The sequence below is a fragment of the Heptranchias perlo genome, chromosome 7, assembly GCF_035084215.1.
Source record: "Heptranchias perlo isolate sHepPer1 chromosome 7, sHepPer1.hap1, whole genome shotgun sequence".
NCBI lineage: Eukaryota > Metazoa > Chordata > Chondrichthyes > Hexanchiformes > Hexanchidae > Heptranchias > Heptranchias perlo.
The window spans coordinates 43,505,782-43,528,289 of NC_090331.1; the positions used below are offsets into that span (position 1 = coordinate 43,505,782).

At 42.6% G+C, this 22,508-nt stretch overlaps 1 protein-coding gene across 2 annotated transcripts in view; it reads left to right on the forward strand.

Annotated features, from left to right (window-relative positions):
* The window catches only part of wdsub1 (WD repeat, sterile alpha motif and U-box domain containing 1), a 49,390-nt gene that overhangs the window by 25,971 nt on the left and 911 nt on the right, over positions 1-22,508 (forward strand). For both annotated transcript variants that reach the window (XM_067987423.1, XM_067987422.1), the window contains 6 exons: positions 1,547-1,640; positions 12,301-12,334; positions 12,797-12,837; positions 16,551-16,654; positions 16,926-17,105; positions 19,620-19,760. In XM_067987423.1, coding sequence (XP_067843524.1) covers positions 1,547-1,640; positions 12,301-12,334; positions 12,797-12,837; positions 16,551-16,654; positions 16,926-17,105; positions 19,620-19,760 — 594 coding nt within the window. The remainder of the gene's footprint in view (positions 1-1,546; positions 1,641-12,300; positions 12,335-12,796; positions 12,838-16,550; positions 16,655-16,925; positions 17,106-19,619; positions 19,761-22,508) is intronic.

Sequence of the window (22,508 nt, forward strand, 5' to 3'; positions counted from 1 at the left end):
TTGGGGATAAATTTGAGATAATTTGAGCTAACCTGCAGTTAAGTAAGAAACATTCATTTATTTATTTTCTATCTGAACCTGTCGTACCTGTAATTGTTCTGGCATTTAAAATATGAGTGTCAATTGGAATGAAAGATTTTGTTGGACATGTCCTGTGAGTGAACTGTGAGCAAAAGTGGGCTTAAAATCTAAAAATAAAGTATAAATTTTGCTCCAAAGCTTCAAAATTTTGCTGTAATAAAATTAGATGTGCCTACCCTTGTGATTCTGTTCCTTCAAAATCTTAATTAGCAGACAATTGTAACTGGACTCCCCTGAGGCATTGAGTAGCTGAACCATACAAAAGAGGAAGGTCCTGGGTGATTTTGTATGCTGGGAAGGCAGGAGGAGTGCTACAATTGTCCTAGATTAGAAATGAGAAAATCGGACAGTATTCCCATTCCTAATTGCTACTTAGTGACATCTGCTGGAAGTGTGCTTTGTGACCTTGTGAAACTTCAAACTATAAGTTTTGTGGCAAGCCATAAGTCTTTTTCTTTCTCTCTCTCTTTACCTTCCTAAGGTGCAGTGTTGGGTGCATCCTGTCTCTGCCCAATTAATTCCTGATGCAGCTTTGTGTCTGACTAGCCACGACCTTTGTGCTTCACCGTTCCACTGTTCCATCTCCCATCCATCATTGGAATTGAAGTATTCGCTCCACCCCGTTCTCCCTCCAATTACCTGCTCTTTTCACCCGCTTGGGTCTGCCTCCAACACTCCGGTTCTGCTCCTGAACTCTATCACTGAGCAACACCTTGAGAAATCACATTAATGCGGGAAGTTAACAGATTCAACTACAATGAGCACAACACAGCTCTTACAGTGCAAACTCTTACTAGCCCCAGTTAGTTTTAACCTTGTTACAAATGAAGAAAAATTAAATATACACTGGACCCCTTTTTATTAATGTGCAATGTCACCAAGGAATTTGTTAGTTGTACATGGTGTATTGATTGGTATAATTGAAGCTAGAGACAGGACCTTTGTGAGCATTTTAGAGGCTTCATTTATTTGAATTTTGTTTAAACACTTTTACATAATTATTTTTGTTTTTGTACTGGTATTTGATATCTTTCTCCATTTGTACTGAATTTTGATGCTTGAATGATAGCAGTTTGAAACCTGGTCAAGCAGTGAAACTCACAACAGTTGAAAGTACTGTCATCAATTTAAAAAGTGGCAGATGATACTGCTCTGGAGGCTGCAACTGTTATATTGCATCATAACGTAATCCAACCTAAAAGATGAAAACATGCAAGTTAGAAAAAACGAATAAGAATAAAGGTAATATATTCATTTTGGTAATCTCTGTTACTTGTGAGACATTGAGGCCTCCTTCATTTCTATAATAAATAGAATATTGCCCTTAACTTCTGTCGATATCCTTTACGTAAATTTGGTTGAAAATAATGTTGGAGTGATGAACATCCACCGAAACAAAATAGGTAGTAATATATTCTGCATTGGTATCTTCCACATTTTCTTGTGATTTCTTCCATATTTGTAGGCTGTGAACTTAGAATGAGATGTTCATTAAATCGTCACACAGCTCCTGTTTTATCGTGTTGCTTTTCACCAGATGGGCAGATATTAGTCTCTGGGTAAGTGCGGTATCTTTCGAGATGCCTTCTAATTTGGAGGTAGAAGAACTGTTCCACTGATGCACATAAAAATTTAAGAAAATATAATTCTGTTGCATTGAAGTTGTGTTTTCCACTGGAAAAGTTGTACTTGTCCCTATTTTCTTCAAAAAAACCGAATTACACAAAAGAGTTACCTGCCTGTTAAATGTTGATGAAAGCTGTGAATTGAAATTGACGCTTAGGTATTCCTCAGATTTTTAAAGTTTATTTGCAGGTGAACTTCATTTTATATGAAATTTTGGCTGTCATTACACATGCTGTGGGTCCTTACAGTAAGTTGGTGATGTCTCACTGGCAACTTGTGCCCCATCTCACCCATCGCATACTGCCTCAATCCAACCCTAGACCAAATGGCTAAACTTCTTGTGTGTCTGCGCCTCTGAAATTTCTCATTGCCATATCCAAACATCACAGAGGATTGTATGATCCTGCAGTACGTAGCCTACATAAACTGGTACGCCAGATAATTGCATTTGCTGACTTCTGAGGGACAGCTTAAATCATCATTTAGAAAGTCAGGGGTTAATCAAGGATAGTCAGCATGGGTAAGTTAAGGGAAGGTCATGTCTGACTAACTTGACTGAATTTTTTGAGGTGGTAACGAGGGTCGTTAAGGATAACATGTTTGATGTAGTCTACATGGATTTTAGTAAGACTTTTGACAAGGTCCCACATGACAGACTGTTCAAAAAAGTAAAAGCCCATGGGATCCAAGGGAAAGTGGCTCAGCGGCAGGAAGCAAAGGGTAATGGTTGACGGGTGTTTTTGCGACTGGAAGGCTGTTTCCATTGGGGTTCCGCAAGGCTCAGTACTAGGTCCCTTGCTTTTTGTGGTGTATATTAATGATATGGACTTGAATGTGGGGGACTTGATCAAGAAATTTGCAGATGATACAAAAATTGGCCGTATGGTTGTCAGTTGTCAGTTGTAGACTGCAGGAAGATATCAGTGGACTGGTCAGGTGGGCAGAAGAGTGACAAATGGAGTTCAATCCAGAGAAGTGTGAGGTAATGCATTTGGGGAGGGCAAACAAGGCAAGGGAGTACACAATAAATGGGAGGACACTGAGAGGTGTAGAGGAAGTGAGGGACCTTGGAGTGCATGTCCACAGATCCCTGAAGGTAGCAGGACAGGTAGATACGGTGGTTAAAAAGGCATAGAGGATACTTTCCTTTCTTAGCCAAGGCATAAACTATAAGAGCAGGGAGGTTATGCTGGAACTGTATAAAACATTGGTTAGGCCACAGCTTGAGTACTGCGTACAGTTCTGGTCACCACATTACAGGAAAGATGTGATTGCACTAGGGAGGGTACAGAGGAGATTTATGAGGAGGTTGCCATGGCTGGAGAATTTTAGCTATGAGAAAAGATTAGATAGGCTGGGGTTGTTTTTCTTTGGAACAAAGAAGGCTGAGGGGAGATTTAATTGAAGTATATAAAATTATGGATAGGGAGGATCTATTTCCCTTGGCAGAGGGGTCAATGACCAGGGGCCATAGATTTAAAGTAATTGGTAGAAGGATTAGAGAGGAGCTGAGGAGAAATCTTTTCACCCAGAGGATGGTGGGAGTCTGAAACTTACTGCCTGAAAGGGTGGTAGAGGCAGAAACTCTTAACTCATTTAAAAAGTACTTGGACGTGCACTTGAAGTGCAGTAACCTACAGGGCTACGGACCAAGTGCTGGAAAGTGGAATTAAGCTGGATAGGTCTTTTTCAGCCGGCACGGACATGATGGGACGAATGGCCTCCTCCTGTGCTGTAACTTTCTATGATTCTCGTGCTTTTAGACTTCCTGACCTCAAATCTGCAGTAGTTCTGGTGGACTCTCCTGGTATGGATGGAAACTAGTCCAGGACCTGGATCAGCCGGGCCCCAGCTTTGCGGACAAGTTTCTGGAATGGCCTTGTGGTTGCAGAGCCTCCGGCGGACCCTTACATGGGCATCAACATAAAGGGGTGGGGCCGTGTGCAAGGACTATGAGCGTCAGAGATTTTCAGGAGTGTTAGTACCAGTCAGCGCCAGGCAACGAGCCTCCATTAGATATCATACTAGGCTGTCTTTTCCAGGGAAAGTATATAAAAGAAAGGGAAGTTATGCTGTTTAGGTTGTATGCTAACAACAGAAATCAGTTCTATGGCCCTTAGAAGGTCAAATAGATCAGATAAAGTAGAGGGCCATAGGAGTCCGGCACTCAGCACAGTAAAGTTGCCCTAGCTAGACTGTGGTCAAGTAGTTATGCACTTCAGCAGTGACCATGCATTCATCATCTGCATCAAAAACAAAGTGCCTTTATAGTCAGATCAGCATGCAAGCAGTAACATCTTCCAAAAAGTTTATGTGCTGTGCTGTGCAGAATACAATAGTCCACTAACGTTTGCAATCATTGCATAAAATACTTGTCGTCCATACATACCTTCACCTGCCAAACTTGTCTTGGGTATGGAACTTCCACAAGGTATTTCTGCAATATTTGGAACAAGATAGCAAAACACAGTAAGTCTAGCCATTCCAATCAGGCGTCACTAAACAATGGCACATAGAAAATAGGAGCAGGAGTAGGCCATTTGGCCCTTCGAGTCTGCTCTGCCATTCAGTATGATCATGGCTGATCCTCTATCTCAATACAATATTCCTGCTCTCTCCCCATACCCCTTGATGACTTTTGTGTCTAGAAATCTATCTAGCTCCTTTTTAAATATATTCAGTGACTTGGCCTCCACAGCCTTCTATGGTAGAGAATTCCACAGGTTCACCACCCTCTGAGTGAAGAAATTTCTCCTCATCTAGCCCTGTCAGAATTTTATATGTTTCAATGAGATCCCCTCTCATTCTTCTAAACTCGAATGAATACTGGGCGAGTTGACCCGATCTCTCCTCATATGACAATCCTGCCATCCCAGGAATCAGTCTGGTGAACCTTCGCTGCACTCCTTCTATGGCAAGTATATCCTTTCTTGGGTAAGGAGACCAAAACTGCACACAATACTCCAGGTGTGGTCTCACCAAGGTCCTGTATAACTGCAGTAAGACATCCTTGCTCCTGTACTCAAATCCTCTTGCAATGAGGCCAACATACCATTTGCCTTCCTAACTGCTTGTTGCACCTGCATGTTTGCTTTCAGTGACTGGTGTACAAGGACATCCAGGTCCCTTTGTACATCAACATTCCCTAATCTATCACCTTTAAATAATAATCTGCCTTTCTGTTTTTCCTTCCGAAGTGGATAACTTCACATTTACCCACAATATGCTGCATCTGCCATGTATTTGCCCACTCACTCAACTTGTCTGAATCGCCTTGAAGCCTCTTTGCATCCTCCTCACAACTCACGATCCCATCTAGTTTTGTGTCGTCAGCAAACTTGGAAATATTACATTTGGTTCACTCATCCAAATCATTGATATATTGTGAATAGCTGGGGTCCAAGCACTAATCCCTGCAGTACCCCACTAGTCACTGCCTGCCACCCCGACAAAGACCCATTTATTTCTACTCTCTGTTTCCTGTCTGTTAACCAATTTTCAATCCATGTCAGTATATTACCCCCAATCCCATGTGCTTTAATTTTGCACACTAACCTCTTAGGAACATAGGAACAGGAGTAGGCCATTCAGCCCCTCGTGCCTGCTCCGCCATTTGATAAGATCATGTGATCTAACTCCATATACCTGCCTTTGGCCCATATCCCTTAATACCTTTGGTTGCCAAAAAGCTATCCATCTCAGATTTAAATTTAGCAATTGAGCTAGTATCAATTGCCGTTTGCGGAAGAGAGTTCCAAACTTCTACCACCCTTTGTGTGTAGAAATGTTTTCTAATCTCACTCCTGAAAGGTCTGGCTCTAATTTTTAGACTCTGCCCCCTATTCCTAAAATCCCCAACCAGCGGAAATAGTTTCTCTCCATCCACCCTATCTGTTCCCCTTAATATCTTATAAACTTCGATCAGATCACGCCTTAACCTACGAAACTCCAGAGAATACAACCCCAATTTGTGTAATCTCTCCTCGTAACTTAACCCTTGAAGTCCGGGTATCATTCTAGTAAACCTAAGCTGTGCTCCCTCCAAGGCCAATATGTCCTTCCGAAGGTGCGGTGCCCAGAACTGCTCACGGTACTCCAGGTGCGGTCTAACCAGGGTTTTGTATAGCTGCGGCATAACTTCTGCCCCCTTGTACTCCAGTCCTCTCGATTTAAAGGCCAGCATTCCATTAGCCTTATTGATTATTTTCTGCACCTGTTCATGACACTTCAATGATCTATGTACCTGAACCCCTAAGTCCCTTTGGACATCCACTGTTTTTAAACTTTTTACCATTTAGAAAGTACCCTGTTCTATCCTTTCTTGATCCAAAGTGGATGACCTCACATTTGTCTACATTGAATTCCATTTGCCACAGTTTTGCCCATTCACCTAATCTATCAATATCCCTTTGTAATTTTATGTTTTCATCTACACTGCTTACAATGCCACCAATCTTTGTTTCATCGGCAAACTTAGATATGAGACTTTCTATGCCTTCATCTAAGTCGTTAATAAATATTGTGAATAATTGAGGCCCCAAGACAGATCCCTGCGGGACTCCACTAGTCACATCCTGCCAATGTGAGTACCTACCCATTATCCCTACGCTCTGTCGCCTTTCGCTCAGCCAACTTCCTAACCAAGTCCGTACTTTTCCCTCGATTCCATGGGCTTCTATCTTAGCTAAGAGTCTCTTATGTGGGACCTTATCAAATGCCTTCTGGAAGTCCATATAAATAACATCCATTGACATTCCCCTGTCCATTACTTTAGTCACCTCTTCAAAAAATTCAATCAGATTTGTTAGGCACGACCTACATTTCACAAATCCATGCTGGCTCTCTCTGATTAACTGAAAATTCTCGAGGTGTTCGGTCACCCTATCCTTAATTATAGACTCCAGCATTTTCCCCACAACAGATGTTGGGCTAACTGGTCTATAATTCCCTGGTTTCCCTCTCTCTCCTTTCTTAAAAAGCAGAGTGACATGTGCAATTTTCCAATCTAGAGGGACAGTTCCTGAATTTAGAGAACTTTGAAAGATTATAGTTAGGGCATCTGCAATGTGCTCACCTACTTCCTTTAAAACCCTGGGATTTGTCACTCTTTCGTGCTATTATTTTCTTCATTACTGTTGCTTTACTTATATTAATTTTATCGAGTCCCTGTCCCTGATTCAATATTAGTTTTCTTGGGATTTCCGGCATGCTATCCTCTTTTTTTTGACTGTAAATACTGACGCAAAGTAATTATTCAACATGTCCGCCATTTCCCCATTGTCAATGACAATATCCCCACTTTCAGTTTTTAAGGGGCCAACACTGCTCCTGACCACCCTCTTTTTTTTCCTAATGTAACTATAAAAGTTCTTCGTATTGGTTTTGATATCCCTTGCAAGTTTGTTTTCATTCTCCCTTTTTGTAGCTCTTACTATCTGTTTGGTGACCCTTTGTTGATCTTTGTATCTTTCCCATTCGCCAGGATCTATTCCATTTTTTGCCTTTTTGTATGCCCTTTCCTTATGTCTTATACTGTCCCTTACCTCTTTAGTTGTCCATGGCTGGTTTTTTTTGGCAAGTAGAGTTCTTGCCCCTCGGGGGTATAAACCGGTTCTGTATCTCGTTAAATGTTTCTTTAAACATTTCCCACTGATCATCAGTCGTTTTACCCATTAACAGATTTGCCCAGTTTACTGTGGACAGTCTCTGTCTCATCCCATTGAAGTCGGCCTTACCCAAGTCTAGAATCTTCGCAGCAGACTCACTTTTTTCTTACGTGGGACTTTATCAAAGGCCTTCTGAAAATCCAAATAAACGCATCCACTGGTTGCCCTTTATCTATTCTACCAGGTACACCCTCAAAAAACTCCAGTAGATTTATCAAACACGATTTCCCTTTCATAAATCCATGTTGACTTTGTCTAATCCTGTTGATATTTTCTAAGTGTCCTGTTATCACATCCTTTATAATAGACTCTAGCATTTTCCCTATTGCTGATGTTAGGCTAAACGGTCTGTAGTTCCCTGTTTTCTCTCCCTCCTTTTTTAAATAGTGGGGTTACATTTGCCACCCTCCAATCTGTCGGAACTGTTCCATAATCTACAGAATTTTGGAAGTTGACAACTGATGCATCCACTATTTCCATGGCTACCTCTTTTCGTTCTCTGGGATGCAGATTATCAGATTCTGGGGATTTATTGGCTTTCAGTCCCGTTAATTTCTCCAGCACTTTTTTTTTACTAATACTAATTTCCTTTAATTCCTCCTTCTCACTAGTCCCTTGGTTCCATAGCATTTCTGGGAAGTTATTTGTGTCTCTTCCGTGAAGACAGAACCAAAGTATTTGTGTAATTGCTCTGCCATTTCCCTGTTCCCCATTATAAATTCTCCTGTTTCTGACTGTAAGAGACCTACATTAACTAATCTTTTTCTTTTTACATACTTGTAGAAGCTTTTAAGTTCCTTGTAAGTTTACTCTCATACTCTCTTTTTCCCCTCTTAATCCTTTTTTGCTGAATTCTAAACTGTTCCCAATCCTCAGGCTTGCTACTTTTTCTGGCAACTTTATATGATTCCTCTTTAGATCTAATACTATCCTTAATTTCTTTTGTTAGCCATGGTTGGGCCGCTTTTCCTTTTTTTTTGCACCAGAAAGGAATGTATAATTGTTTCAATTCATGCATTTGTTCCTTAAATGTTAGCCATTGCCTATCCACCATCATGCCTTTTAATGAAGTTTCCTAATCTATCATAGCCAGCTCACTCCTCATACCTTCGTAGTTTCCTTTGTTTAGATTTCGGACCCTACTTTTGGATAGGATTACTTCACTTTCCATCTTAATGAAGAATTCTATCATGTTATGGTCATTATTCCCTAAAGGACCCTGCACAACAAGATTATTAATTAACCCCTTCTCATTGCACAGTACCCAATCTAGGATAGTCTGTTCCCTGGTTGTCTCCTCAACATACTGGTCTAAAAAACCATCTCGTACATGCTCCAGGAATTCATCCTCCACGGTATTATTACTAATTTGGTTTGGCCAGTCTATATGTAGTACCCTTGTTACATGCATCTCTAATTTCCTGTTTGATGCCGTCCCCTACATTACCACTACTGTTTGAAGGCCTATAGACAACTCCCACCAGTGTTTTCTGCCCCTTGGTGCTTCTTAACTCCACCCAGACTGATTCTACATCTTGATTTTCTGAGCCAATATCCTTTCCAACTATTGCTCTTATTTCATCCTTTACTAACAACGCCATCCCACCTACTCTTCCTTTTTGCCTGTCCTTCCTAAATATCGAATACCCTTGGATAGTGCTGAGGAAGTTACAGCTGAGAGTTTGGCTTGTATAGAATTCTATATCAGCCAAAGGAAAATTACACCTGATCCCTCCAAGGAAGTAATTTTGGTCTAGTAACAGGAGTCCCCTCAGACAAGAACCCCTGATAGTATAAGTCTATTCTTCTTAATTCTGCATTTTTTTGCTCAAAAAAGTTTGAATTATCTAATAATTTAAAATAAGCAAGTTAAATAAAACAGCAGGCAACTGTTTGCACTGTTTCAATTAAAATTAGTACATAATTTGAATTCAGCAACTTGGAATTGAAAGAAGTAGACTAATAATATGGAAGTGTATATCTTTTCGGTCCATGATAGCTGTGCACACGTTGGATTTTCTGTGGTAGTGTGACCATCTTGAATATCTAATGTTTTAGCAAATGGTTTAGACCCTGAGGTCTAGTGTAGGCAGAGTTTCCCTACCTTTTGAAGGAATACAGCACTTCTGGAATAAAACTTGCTTTGTCGTTATTGAAATAGAAACCTGCTCTCTTTTGATTGGAGTGAACTCATTCTATCACCCTACTGCTCATGGTTCAATTTGAGTTAAGAAATTATTCTCCCATTACTTAATCTGCTGGTGCTCAAGTCAGAGCTGGAAAGTTACTTCCACTGTGCAGACAATTGCACGGCCTTATGTTAATACGCCTCTTGTCAGCTTCTGCAATTTCCCATTCTGCCCCCCTTTCCTAGCTGCCACTGCTAACAGACACTGGAAGCTCCCCCCCCCCCACCACCACCACCACCACCACAATGCTGTCATGTTTTGGAGAACCCACCCCCCCTTTTCTGCTCTGCCAAATCTTGAGCTTTCCCCACCCCCCCAATCCCCAAATAACATTTAGCAAATCAAAACCCACGATCCATCAAATTGGTGCTACCAAACCATAGGTTCTCCCACAGAATCATCCCCAGTAGTACCAAAGCACAAAGGAAGATGGTAGTGGTTGTTGGAGGCCAATCATCTCAGCCCCAGCACGTTGCTGCAGGAGTTCCTCAGGGCAGTGTCCTAGGATCAACCATCTTCAGCTGCTTCATCAATGACCTTCCCTCCATCATAAGGTCAGAAATGGGGATGTTCGCTAATGATTGCACAGTGTTCAGTTCCATTCGCAACCCCTCAGATAATGAAGCAGTCCGTGCCCGCATGCAGCAAGACCTGGACAACATCCAGGCTTGGGCTCATAAGTGGCAAGTAATGTTTGCACCAGACAAGTGCTAGGCAGTGACCATCTCCAACAAGAGAGAGTCTAACAACCTCCCTTTGACATTCAACGGCATTACCATCGCCAAATCCCCCACCATCAACATCCTGGGGGGTCACCATTGACCAGAAACTTAACTGGACCAGCCATATAAATACTGTGGCTACAAGAGCAGGTCAGAGGCTGGGTATTCTGCGGCGAGTGACTTACCTCCTGACTCCCCAAAGCCTCTCCACCATCTACAAGGCACAAGTCAGGAGTGTGATAGAATACTCTCTATTTGCCTGGATGAGCGCAGCTCCAACAACACTCAAGAAGCTCAACGCCATCCAGGACAAAGCAGCCTGCTTGATTGGCACCCCATCTACCACACTAAACATTCACTCCCTTCACCACTGGCGCACCATGGCTCAAGTGTGTACCATCTACATACCAAAGCTTCTTTGACAGCATCTCCCAAACCCGCGACCTCTACCATCTATAAGGACAAGGGCAGCAGGTGCATGGGAACAACACCACTTGCACGTTCCCCTCCAAGTCACACACCATCTCGGCTTGGAAATATATCACTGTTCCTTCATCGTCGCTGGGTCAAAATCCTGGAACTGCCTACCTAACAGCACTGTGGGAGAACCTTCACCACACGGACTGCAGCGCTTCAAGAAGGCGGCTCATCACCTTCACAAGGACAATTAGGGATGGGCAATAAATGCTGGTCTTGCCGGCGACGCCCTCATTCCATGAACAAATGAAAGAAAAGCTCAACACCTGCCCCATACCTGCCCTACAATCCAACACCAATGCTGCTAAACCCTTCATATCCACTCTAATTTGCTACATAATTCCTATCATTTTCCTTTAATAAAGGTAATACATTACATTAAAATACAAAAGTGAAGGAACATATAATCAAGGCCACTCAGTTACAGTTTATCCGACTGGAGGATAGGCAGTACAGTTTATCCGACTGGAGGATAGGCAGAGTGATTGGACTCGGAGGCTGCAATTTCATGCCGTTGTTAGTGGTTGGAGGATGGGATAAGGGGATAGCCCTGGAGGTTGCATTTTTAGGTGGTGGGATCTAGAGGACGCAATTTCAGACGGCACAAACTAAGTAAATAATGGAGGGAAAGGGATTGGTGTGAAATAAGTAAATGAAGGTGGAGGAAGCTAGCAATATGAAATTAATAAATAATGCAGCTGGAAGGAAGGCAGCATGAACTATTTGCAGATAAATTTATAGGCCTCAGTACAGTCAGTAGAGAACAGGACAAGCAGTCAGTAAGGGTCTGGAATGTATTCTTAATAGGGCAAATAGCAGGAGCAGGCCGGTTCTCAGTATGGCACTGAGAAGCACTTTTAGTTTAAGTATAGGCTGCAGGGCAGTCGAGCATAGAATGGTGCAAGCATAGAAGTGTTGCAGAATTGGAAAACACATTTTTAATTTAATGGCAGCAGGGACAGAAGCAGGAAAAGGCCAGGTCTAATCAGTAGAGGTGGGGACTGAGGTGTAGCTGGGAGGGGAGTGGGATGACAGAGCTAACAGAACATTTTTTTTAAAATCTAATTTTTAGGTGAAAAGTTTCCAAAATTTAAATTTAAATTTTATGGCCAGCTGGGAGACTTGAATGGAGAGGTATTATTAAAAGTTTTGTGGAGTGGCTCAACCAGTCCGTGTCGGCGTTTACCTTCCACCTGAGAAAATAGTTCTAATCACTTTTACCCATCGTGTTCCCATTTCCCTTCAAGCCCCTTTTTCTTCACCCACCTATCCAATCTAATCTTGAATGTTGACATAGTTTCTGCCTCAACCACTAACTCTGGAAGTGAGTTTCACATCCTCACGTTAAAAGTTTAGCATGTATGGTACAAAACTAGTTAAATGAAAATGATCTCATTTATGGAAAAATACAAACCATGCGATAAATCCGGTAATCAGTGAAACTAATGATAGTAATTTGTTTTTACAAAACTACGAATTAGCGCAACTTTATTTTTGAAACAGTTTTGCAGTTCACACCTTCTTGTTTTCTCTTTGAAGGTCTGTTGACAAGTCTATAATAATTTGGAATTCTGTAAGTATGTACTAAAGCTGGCTTCAGCTAATTGAGAATGTCAGAATAGAGTATTCAGAAGTGTGTGAAATCACTAATATAACAGCTTAATTATTGCTATTTTCATTCCAAACAAAAGAGGTTCTAAAATCATGCTACAGTTCCATACCAATGATATCCTCATTTATAATTTTTCAATCCCACTCTAGTAGGCAGCAATCAACTGTAAGCTAGTAAGAGAATAGTTTCTAAGGCTGTTTACATAATATTTTTCACAGTGCACTTTAGCACTTAATGTTGGATTTTTATTTTCTGATTTGCATTAAAGTCCAAGTTTAATGAAAAGCCATGGTATTAATTTTATAGTTTTTGAAGATTCAGTTTTGGTTAATGCATTTTTAATTTACATGATTGTATCACTTTTTAAAAAAAAAAGTTTTCTATAGAAGCCTTCAATTTTGCCTTTGCTTTTTTATTATGCAGACCAATGGAGCACCACTTTACACACTGACACAGCATAAAAGGTATGTTACTAACATTTATAATCCTCGAACCAATTTTCTTTCCTGTTTTCGGCCAGAAACGTGGCAGCAGTGCACTGAAAATCACAGTGCAGCACTTACTGCCCCATTCATTTCCGGGCTGCCTCCATTTCGAAGCGGTCCTTCATTTGGATCCGATAAGCCTTCCTCTCCTCCCAAAACAGCCATGCGCCTCGTTAGCTCATACAAATTGAGGTCCTATCACCGGACAGAACGCACTATGCAAGCCAGACCCAGTGGAACTGTGCGTCGAGTGGCCTGTTAAAGCAACTGCTAGAACCTGTTATGAAAATGGAAAAGGTATGTTTTTTTATTGTTTTTTGCGGGACCAGGAGGAAGATGACCACTCCTCTTTGCTGCACAAAAATCGTCCAACTCGCTGCTGGTCCAACTATGCCCCCCCCCATCCCCACATTGGTATTCAGCCAACTTGGCGCCACAGAGCAGACGCCGGATTTCCTGCCTGCTCTTCCCCCCTCCCCCTTCCCCCCCCCCCCTTCTCCCCCCCCCCTTCCCCCCCCCTCCTGAACGACAAGCTGCCTGTCCATGCTCCAAATGCTCAGGCAGTCACCAACAGCATTGAATGAGGCTTGAGCATGAAAATTTGTAAGGCCTCTCACCAGTGACATCAGCCAAGTGGTGGGTGCGCTCCTCTCACCACCTGCCCAATGCGTAACTAAATTGAAAATCGGCTCTGTTACAAGTTTGTTTAATCATAGAACTATAAAAAATTATACATTGCTAACTAATGCTGACAATGGAAAAATGGAAGTAGAGAATTTTAAATACTGACTCTTTGTTTATGCTAAACATTGTCTGAATAAACTAATGAGTTAATATAGTTAGTGTTCTTCAGATCAGGAAACCTGTAGCTCCTTTTTGGTCTGACCCATATGTGACTAGTCCACATTACATGTTTGACTCTTAATGCCCTATGAAGTGGTCTTGCAAGCCACACAGTTGGACAAATAATTGCTATAGGGACAGGAAATAAATGCAGTCTTGTGAGCATTGCCCATATCCCAAGAACACATAGTTTGTTTCTCCAGTTTTCTCCCCTCTTGTCCTAAAAGTGCTGACTCTTGCTGTGGTACAGTTTCATGGTCCCAATAGTCATGTTGAATCTTGTCAAGATGGACAGTCTTTATGTCTGAATGTGAATACTGGTTGATCAGCCTGCTGACACACTTAGCAGGCATCACAACCGAGCCCGATATTCCTCATGCCCAATGTATGGAGGCCTGATTCTGAACCACAGCCCAGTCTGGCATTGGGAAAGGTGGCCTGTCTAACCTGCTTTAAGTGCTAGAGTCCTACAGGAGCAATGATTTTCCACTGTTCTCCCCTATCTCCCCTAGGCAGGCTCCCAAAACTGCCCAAAAACTTGCTGGCAGCCCACTAAAAAAATATAATTTAAGCTAACCCTAGAAAAATCTCTCAGTCAGTGGTCCATCTGTCAGATGGGCGGTAGTCCTGCTGTCACACTTGTGTCATTATAGCTACCAGGGAGAAGAATCTACGCAGTGATTTTTATAGCAATGTGGTTTTGAAAAGGATAGGTAGTTTCAGATTTAAGAAACCTCCTAAGATTGTCATAAATAAGTTTCAATTGTTTAAATTTTTTAACTGTTTTTAAACTGTTAAATTTGTTTATCTAGGAAGCCTGACTTTAGAAGGTAAAAAGTGCAGTAATGAAATCAAAAGGATAAATGCCCGCATCCATTACTTGTTTCAGTTGTGATGATGAGGCTCTCACCATTGTGGGAACACCACCACATGAACTGCAGCGGTTCAAGGGGAAGGACCCCCACCACCTTGTCATTGCAGCTAAGGATGGGCAATAAATGAGTCCTTGTCAGCATCACCCACAGCCCAAGAACAAATAAAAATAAAATAATGGGCTATTATTTGCTCTAGCAGGGTATCTAATGCCATCTGCCGTTAGTTAGACCTGCCTTTGCATGTTTAGGTTTTAAAAAATTTTTGCGTGCCAAGATACTGAAATTGTGAGCTGATAACGGCACAGCGAGAGAAACTGTATCTGGGACCTGAGTGAACAGGGCAAGCAACAGGGTATCTCCTTAAACAATCCTATTGAAGAATTGTGAAATGAACAGTGGAAGTACCGAGAAGGAATTGTAAATTAGAGTGGGTGAATTCAATGTCAAATCAGGCACAGAAAGAGAAATAAAGAGAGGGAAAGAAAGATTGGATTAAGAGAGAGAGAGAAAAAAGAGAAGAAAAAAAATAATTAAAACTTTTACATTTTTAAAATCTCCAACAATTAATACCTGAAGGAATGAGAATCCACACTTGTAAGTTAATTTTCAGTGCTAGAGAGGTTGATTGACAGTAATTGACACGTCTCACATCGTTAAAAAGAGTACTTAGACTGGAAATGACAAGACTTAACTTTCTGTGGTGAGTTTAGTTCGTATCTACCCTGCAAATACAGCAACTTCCGGCCATTCATTGCATTCCAATGGTGAAGCAGACAGCGAGATGCCGTTTTCGCAAAGCTAACGGCGGAGCGGCGTAATTTGGACAGCAACTTTTGGATATCCATGTCTAACATCTGTCCCTCGTCTGAAGTTCTGTACCATTTGCGCATAAGTATTGGCGAGCACCATTAGCCTCACTGTTATTTTGGCAGCAAATTCTGGCCCATTGAAAATGAGAAATATCTCGTTGCAAATTAACCTCCAACTTTATGAAACCTTGGTACTACTTATCTTGATGTATAGGAACCAAAATGGTGTCTTAGGGCAGAAGATAACTGACTTACTTAAGGCTTATCATAGGCACATGTAGGCTTCAAAGGCTCAGAAATTATGCGATATATAAGAAATATTGACAAAGCAAAATCCCAGAGAGGATTGATTACCTTAAATTAAGTGGCCCACTGCTCTCTTAGGAGCAATCTTAATTTTTTTGCCCTAGTTTGAGCTGTTCCCAGGCCACTCATCTGCCTTGTAGAGCTGCGTTGATTTTCCTGGCAGCTCTCTGGGTGGGCGCCTTCAAGGCGTGGGTACCTGCCCCGACCATGCAAATGACCCAGTCGCTGCAATTTGGGATGGGATCTGGGCTTCTGGATATCGGTGGACTTAGAGCCTGCTCTGTGACACTTCCACTGGCAGAGTGGCCTGATCAGAATTTCAGGGCCTTACCAATGCACTTCACGTCTGGTAGAAAGAATTGGTATCATTTTATTCTTGCATGACTCATCTGGTAATTTTGTTAGCAAAAGTTTTTTTTTAATAAGTTTATGAAAGAGAGATTGAGAGGCAGAATTGTCTCCTCACCAACCATCGTTGCAACAGATGATATGTTCGAGGAAATGGTTAGTTTTCATAGATCTTTCAAATAGTTACTGGAGTCTCAAAGGTAGCAGGAATATACTACCAGTATAGGGCATTGCCATTCAGTTTGGCATCACCCAGACTTCATGAAACGGTGTCAATTAAAGCTACCTCATATGAATGTGCACCTAATTTGGATGATTGGGCTTATGAGGATAGTCTCCCAACAGAATGTGCTATGTACTATATGATCGTCCAGACTTTGTACGTTGTATGTCACCTGGGTCCCTTATCTTACAGTTTGTGAAGAATAACTTAATGTTTGTCTTTGCAAAAATGTTATTGAAAGTCTCAGTGTATCATGATTAATGGAGCATTTTTGGTCAACTTTTTCAGGTATGTGACAGCTTGTGCATTTGCACGTGACCTCCCCTTAATTGCAACTGGCTCTATGGATAAAACTGTGAATATTTGGAGAATCGGATTTAAAAACTACTCTGGTTAGAATTACCTTTTGGAATTTCCATATTATGTATATGTTAAAATTATAATATTTACATGTAGGACGTGTATGACTGTATTAATGAAAGAGTCAGTCTGGTCAGTTTGTCCAATAATATTGTTTCTCAAACCTGAGTAGTAGTGTTAAGATGTAATAAAATTATACATAGATTTTTCTGGAAAAAGTGAACAAATTGAAATATAGAAACTTTTTTCATGGATCTAGTCAAACACATTTCAAATGAATGTCATAAATATTTTTTTTTCAAGGTGCTGATTTGTCAGGAAATTTTAGACGCTCTGTTCAGCACTGGTCAGATGATGAGGTCTGTTCTTGGCTTTCAACAGAAGAGCTACAGGAATTAGTGGTTGTGTTCAAGTCTAACAATATTGATGGCCAGGAATTGTTGAATCTTACTAAAGAAAACCTTGTGAATGATCTGAAAATTGGTAAGATTTTTAAAATAGTAATGCTTAAAATATTGTAGGGATTTAAGTAAAAAATTTTTTTTAAAGTTGGATAAAAATGGTTATTATGATACTGAAATGTACTTAAATATACACTAAGTGCTTTATCACAAAGTGATTCAACTAGCAGTTGGTCATTATGTGTGTCCACAGGATGAGAACCCATATTTCAGCTAAAGCTAAGTTCCTAAGTGGGAAAAAAAACAAATGTCCAATAGTGAAAATTGCAGACTAGGTCAACCCACACTGCTCTCAACTTTTGATGGATGCGGTTCAAGTGCTTAACAACTTTATTTGAAAAGGTTGCAAACTAAATTTATTTTCTGTTATAAAATGTTCATGTGACTATGCAAAAATGTTTTTGTGTGGGTTTTGAAAATAATGATGACTATACAACCACTACTTATATTTATGCAACTCTTTTTAATGCAGAGAATTGTCCCAAGGCACTTTACAAAGCTTTTGTGGGAGAGTTATGAAAGGCAACCCCAGGTTTGGCAAAGATATTGGTTTTCAGGAGGCTTTTAAAAGCGAAGAGAGAAGTAAAGGCCGAGGAGTCCAGGGAGGGAATTCCAGTGAGTAGGATCAGCTGAAGACTCTACCATCAGTGATGGAGCAGAGGGCTGCACCGAAGGCAAGGTGGGAGGGGACGTAAAGCTGGAGAAGATTGCGGAAGTAGGGTTGAGGCCATGGTGGGACTTGCAAATGAGGACGAGGAATTTAAATTTGATGTGTTGGAGACAGGAAGACAGCATAGGTCAGTGACGGTTGAGTGATGAATGAGCGGAACTTAGTGTCATAAAGGATATGGGTGGCAGAATTTTGGACTAAGTTCATGTTTTTGGAAAGCAGGAGTCTGATCAGTAAGGAGTTATAGAAATCAAGTGCAAAAATGCAAAACCTGGATAAGGGTTTCAGTGGCTGTAGAAAGTGAGGTACGGGCAGTGGCAAATGATGTTGAGAAGGCTGAAATGAGCAGTTTTGACGGATAGGATATGGAGTTTGAAACTCCATTCTGAGTTGTGCAGGATGCTGAGATTTCTTAGTCTGGTTCAGCCTGAATCGGGAGAAAAGGATAATATTTGGTGAGGGTCAAAAATACTCTTCGGTTTTCTTGATATTTAAGTGAAATAAATTCTGGGTCATCCATGACTACATGTCAGATAGGAAATCTTACAGTACAGAGGTAGTTGATCGATATATTAGAAAGGTGGAGCTGAGTGTTGTTGGCATACATAATCAAAGCTGAATTGTGCCAATGGATGATTTCACTGAGGGGCAGCATGTAGTTAATGAAGCAACTAACAGTGGAGCTTTGGAGTAATCTGGTGTGGGAGGAGAAGCCGTTGATGGAGATGTGCTGGTTGCAGTGGGACATATAGGAGTGGAACCATGAAGGTGGTCCCAATAGTTCTGGAGGAGAGGCAGTGGAAGAGGTTGACTATGTTGAACTTTGTCATTGGTGATTTTGACTAGGATAGTCTTGGTGCTGTGAGCAAGGCAGAAACTGGAGATTGAGTTGGTTGTTGGGAACGGTGGAATGAGGCAGTTTGGGCTGCTGCTCTGGGAGAGCCAGCAATGTAGGCTGTGGTGGGCGAGGCAGAGAAGTCGTGAACTCATTGATGAGCAGCTTGAGTCCAAAGTGACAGAGGGAGATGAGATCATAGGGGGAATGAAGAATAGTGTGAGGAAATGGCTAAAGTGGAGACCTTAGATTACTTGGACCAGTGGCAGAGAACTAATCATAGTGAGGTTTGTAAAATAGGGGCTTGATAAGGGGAGGTAACAGATCCAGAGGCCAAAAAGTCCAGGTCTGTTTAATGGGTAAATTGAATTTAAAATCATTGCCCTAGTTTACAAATCCTACCATAGCCTATTCCCGTAACCTCTTCAAGCTTCCCTTTCCCTCCTGCTGCAAAAATGCATGCGTCATTGTGCTCAGCAACTGGAAAAGTTAGTAATTTAAGGCTGTCTGGTGGCCAGAAGTGCAGCCTTTCAGCCATGTGGTTTAAAGAGGAAGCAATGATTCAGAAGTGCTTGGGAGGCATCAAGATTCCTGCAGTATCTTGGGACTTTGTCTGCTCAATCAGCTTCAGCTTTGTTGAGCTTGTGAAAAGCCTCTTCATTCCTGCAAGGTTTGGGGTGGGATACCCCAGCATTGGTGTACCAGACCATGGTGGCACCAAGAGTGTCAGCCCACTGGTACCTTCACCTCTGTTACATGTTGAGGACAAGAGGATGCTCGGCTGACTTACCTGCTCTCCTGGTGGATTGGTTTGCTTAAGTTTGTGTGACATGTTGGGAAAGGAGTGAACCACTATATAATGCAGATATGCATGTGGGGGCAGGTCACTCACCAAAGTGTGGTGGAGTGAATGCCGAGGTGAGCGGTGGCTATCTTTTTTGAGTACAGTGCCTACTAAATTACAGAGGAACTTTCAATTAAAATAAAATTAATGTTCATTCTGCTGTTTCGACTCGTACATCATTTTGCAGAGTCACTTGGACTGCGTAACAAAGCGTTGCGGAAAATTGAAGAACTAAAAGCCAAAATGGAATCTATTTGTGTTGGTGTACCAGATGAATTCCTCTGCCCAATATCCAGGGAGATCATGACTGATCCAGTGATTGCTTCAGGTATTTAGATTAAATAAATTTAATCAACAACTATGTCATTGTGAAAGTTGGACTACTTCTCCAATTTCAGTGGTTTTATAGTGGTAAAAGGTTAGAGCAGAGTCTATTTGGGATATCCTCCTCCTGCCCCCCCACCCTTAGCACAGTAAAAGCTGTTGATTTTTGGTGCTCTAATGCTGTGTGCTAGTTTGTTACAGGTGATGGGTCCTCAGTTTCAGGGAACTATACTGAGTGAGCCCAGCTACTCTTTCACAGGGGCAAAAGTGGGATGTTAATCATACCTTTCAGCCAACGTCCCAGACTCTTCCATCACCATTTCTGGGTATGTCCTGTCCCACCGGCAGGACACAGCCACCAGAGGTGGCGGTACAGTGATATTCAGTCAGGAGGGAGTGGCCCCGGGAGTCCTCAACATTGACTGCGGACCCCATGAAATCTCATGGCATCAGGTCAAACATGGGCAAGGAAACCTCCTGCTGATTACCACCTACCGCCCTCCCTCAGCTGATGAATCAGTCCTCCTCCATGTTGAGCACCCTTGGAGGAAGCACCGAGGGTAGCAAGGGCACAGAATGTACTCTGGGTGGGGGACTTCAATGTCCATCACCAAGAGTAGCTCGGTAGCACCACTACTGACCGAGCTGGCCGAGTCCTGAAGGACATAGCTGCCAGACTGCGCCTGCGGCAGGTGGTGAGCGAACCAACACGAGGGAAAAACTTACTTGACCTCATCCTCACCAATCTACCTGTCGCAAATGCATCTGTCCATGACAGTATTGGTAGGAGTGACCACCGCACAGTCCTCGTGGAGATGAAGTCCTGTCTTCGTACTGAGGACACCATCCAACGTGTTGTGTGGCACTACCACCGTGCTAAATGGGATAGATTCATAACAGATCTAGCAGCTCAAAACTGGGCATCCATGAGGCGCTGTGGGCCACCAGCAGCAGCAGAATTGTATTCCAGCACAATCTGTAACCTCATGGCCTGGCGTATTCCTCACTCTACTGTTACCAACAATCCAGGGGATCAGCCCTGGTTTAATGAGGAGTGTAGAAGAGCATGCCAGGAGCAGCACCAGGCGTACCTAAAAATGAGGTGCCAACCTGAAGCTACAACTCAGGACTACATGCATGCTAAACAGTGGAAGCAACATGCTATAGACAGCTAAGTGATTCCACAACCGACGGATCAGATCAAAGCTCTGCAGTCCTGCCACATCCAGTCGTGAATGGTGGTGGACAATTGAACAACAGGAGGAGGCGGCTCTGTTAACATCCCCATCCTCAATGATGGCAGAGTCCAGCACGAGTGCCAGTCTTCAGCCAATTCGATTCACTCCACGTTATATCAAGAAACGGCTGAGTGCACTGGATACTGCAAAGGCTATGGGCCCCGACAGCATCCCAGCTATAGTGCTGAAGCCTTGTGCTCCAGAACTACCCGTGCCTCTAACCAAACTGTTCCAGTACAGCTCCAACACTGGCATCTACCCAACAATGTGGAATATTGCCCAGATATGTCCTGTCCACAAAAAGCAGGACAAATCCAATCCGGCCCGCCAATCAGCCTGCTCCCAATAATCAGCAAAGTGATGGAAGGTGTCGTCGACAGTGCTATCGAGCGGCACTTACTCACCAATGACCTGCTTACTGATGCTCAGTTTGGGTTCCGCCGGGACCACTCGACTCCAGACCTCATTACAGCCTTAGTCCAAACATGGACAAAAAAAGCTGAATTCCAGAAGTGAGGTGAGAGTGACTGCCCTTGACATGAAGGCAGCATTTGTCCAAGTGTGGCACCAATGAGCCCTAGTAAAATTGAAGTCACTGGGAATTAGGGGGCAAACTCTCCAGTGGCTGGAGTCATACCTAGCACAAAGGAAGATGGTAATGGTTGTTGGAGGCCAATCATTTCAGCCCCAGGGCATTGATGCAGGAGTTCCTCAGGGCAGTGTCCCAGGCCCAACCATCTTCAGCTGCTTCATCAATGACCTTCCCTCCATCAGAAATGGGGATGTTCGCTGATGATTAGTGTTCAGTTCCATTTGCAACCCCTCAGATAATTAAGCAGTCCATGCCCGCATGCAGCAAGACCTGGACAACATCCAGGCTTGGGCTCATAAGTGGCAAGTAACATTGGTGCCACATAAGTGCCTGGCAATGACCATCTCCAACAAGAGAGAGTCTAACCACCTCCCCTTGACATTCAACGGCATTACCATCGCCGAATCCCCCACCATCAACATCCTGGGGGTCACCATTGACCAGAAACTTAACTGGACCAGCCACATGAATACTGTGGCTACAAGAGCAGGTCAGAAGCTGGGTATTCTGTGGAGAGTGACTCACCTCCTGACTCCCCAAAGCCTTGCCACCATCTACAAGGCACCAGTCAGGAGTGTGATGGAATACTTTCCACTTGCTTGGATGAGTGTAGCTCCAACAACACTCGAAGCTCGACACCATCCACCACTGGTGTACTGTGGCTGCAGTGTGTATCATCCACAGGATACAATGCAGCAACTCGCCAAGGCTTCTTCGACAGCACCTCCCAAACCCATGACCCCCTACCACCTAAAAGGACATGGGCAGCAGGTACATGGGAACACCACCACCAGCACGTTCCCCTGCAAGTCATACACCATCCCGATTTGGAAATATATCGCTGTTCCTTCATTGTCGCTGGGTCAAAATCCTCGAACTCCCTTCCTAACAGCACTGTGGGAGAATAGTCACCACACGGCCT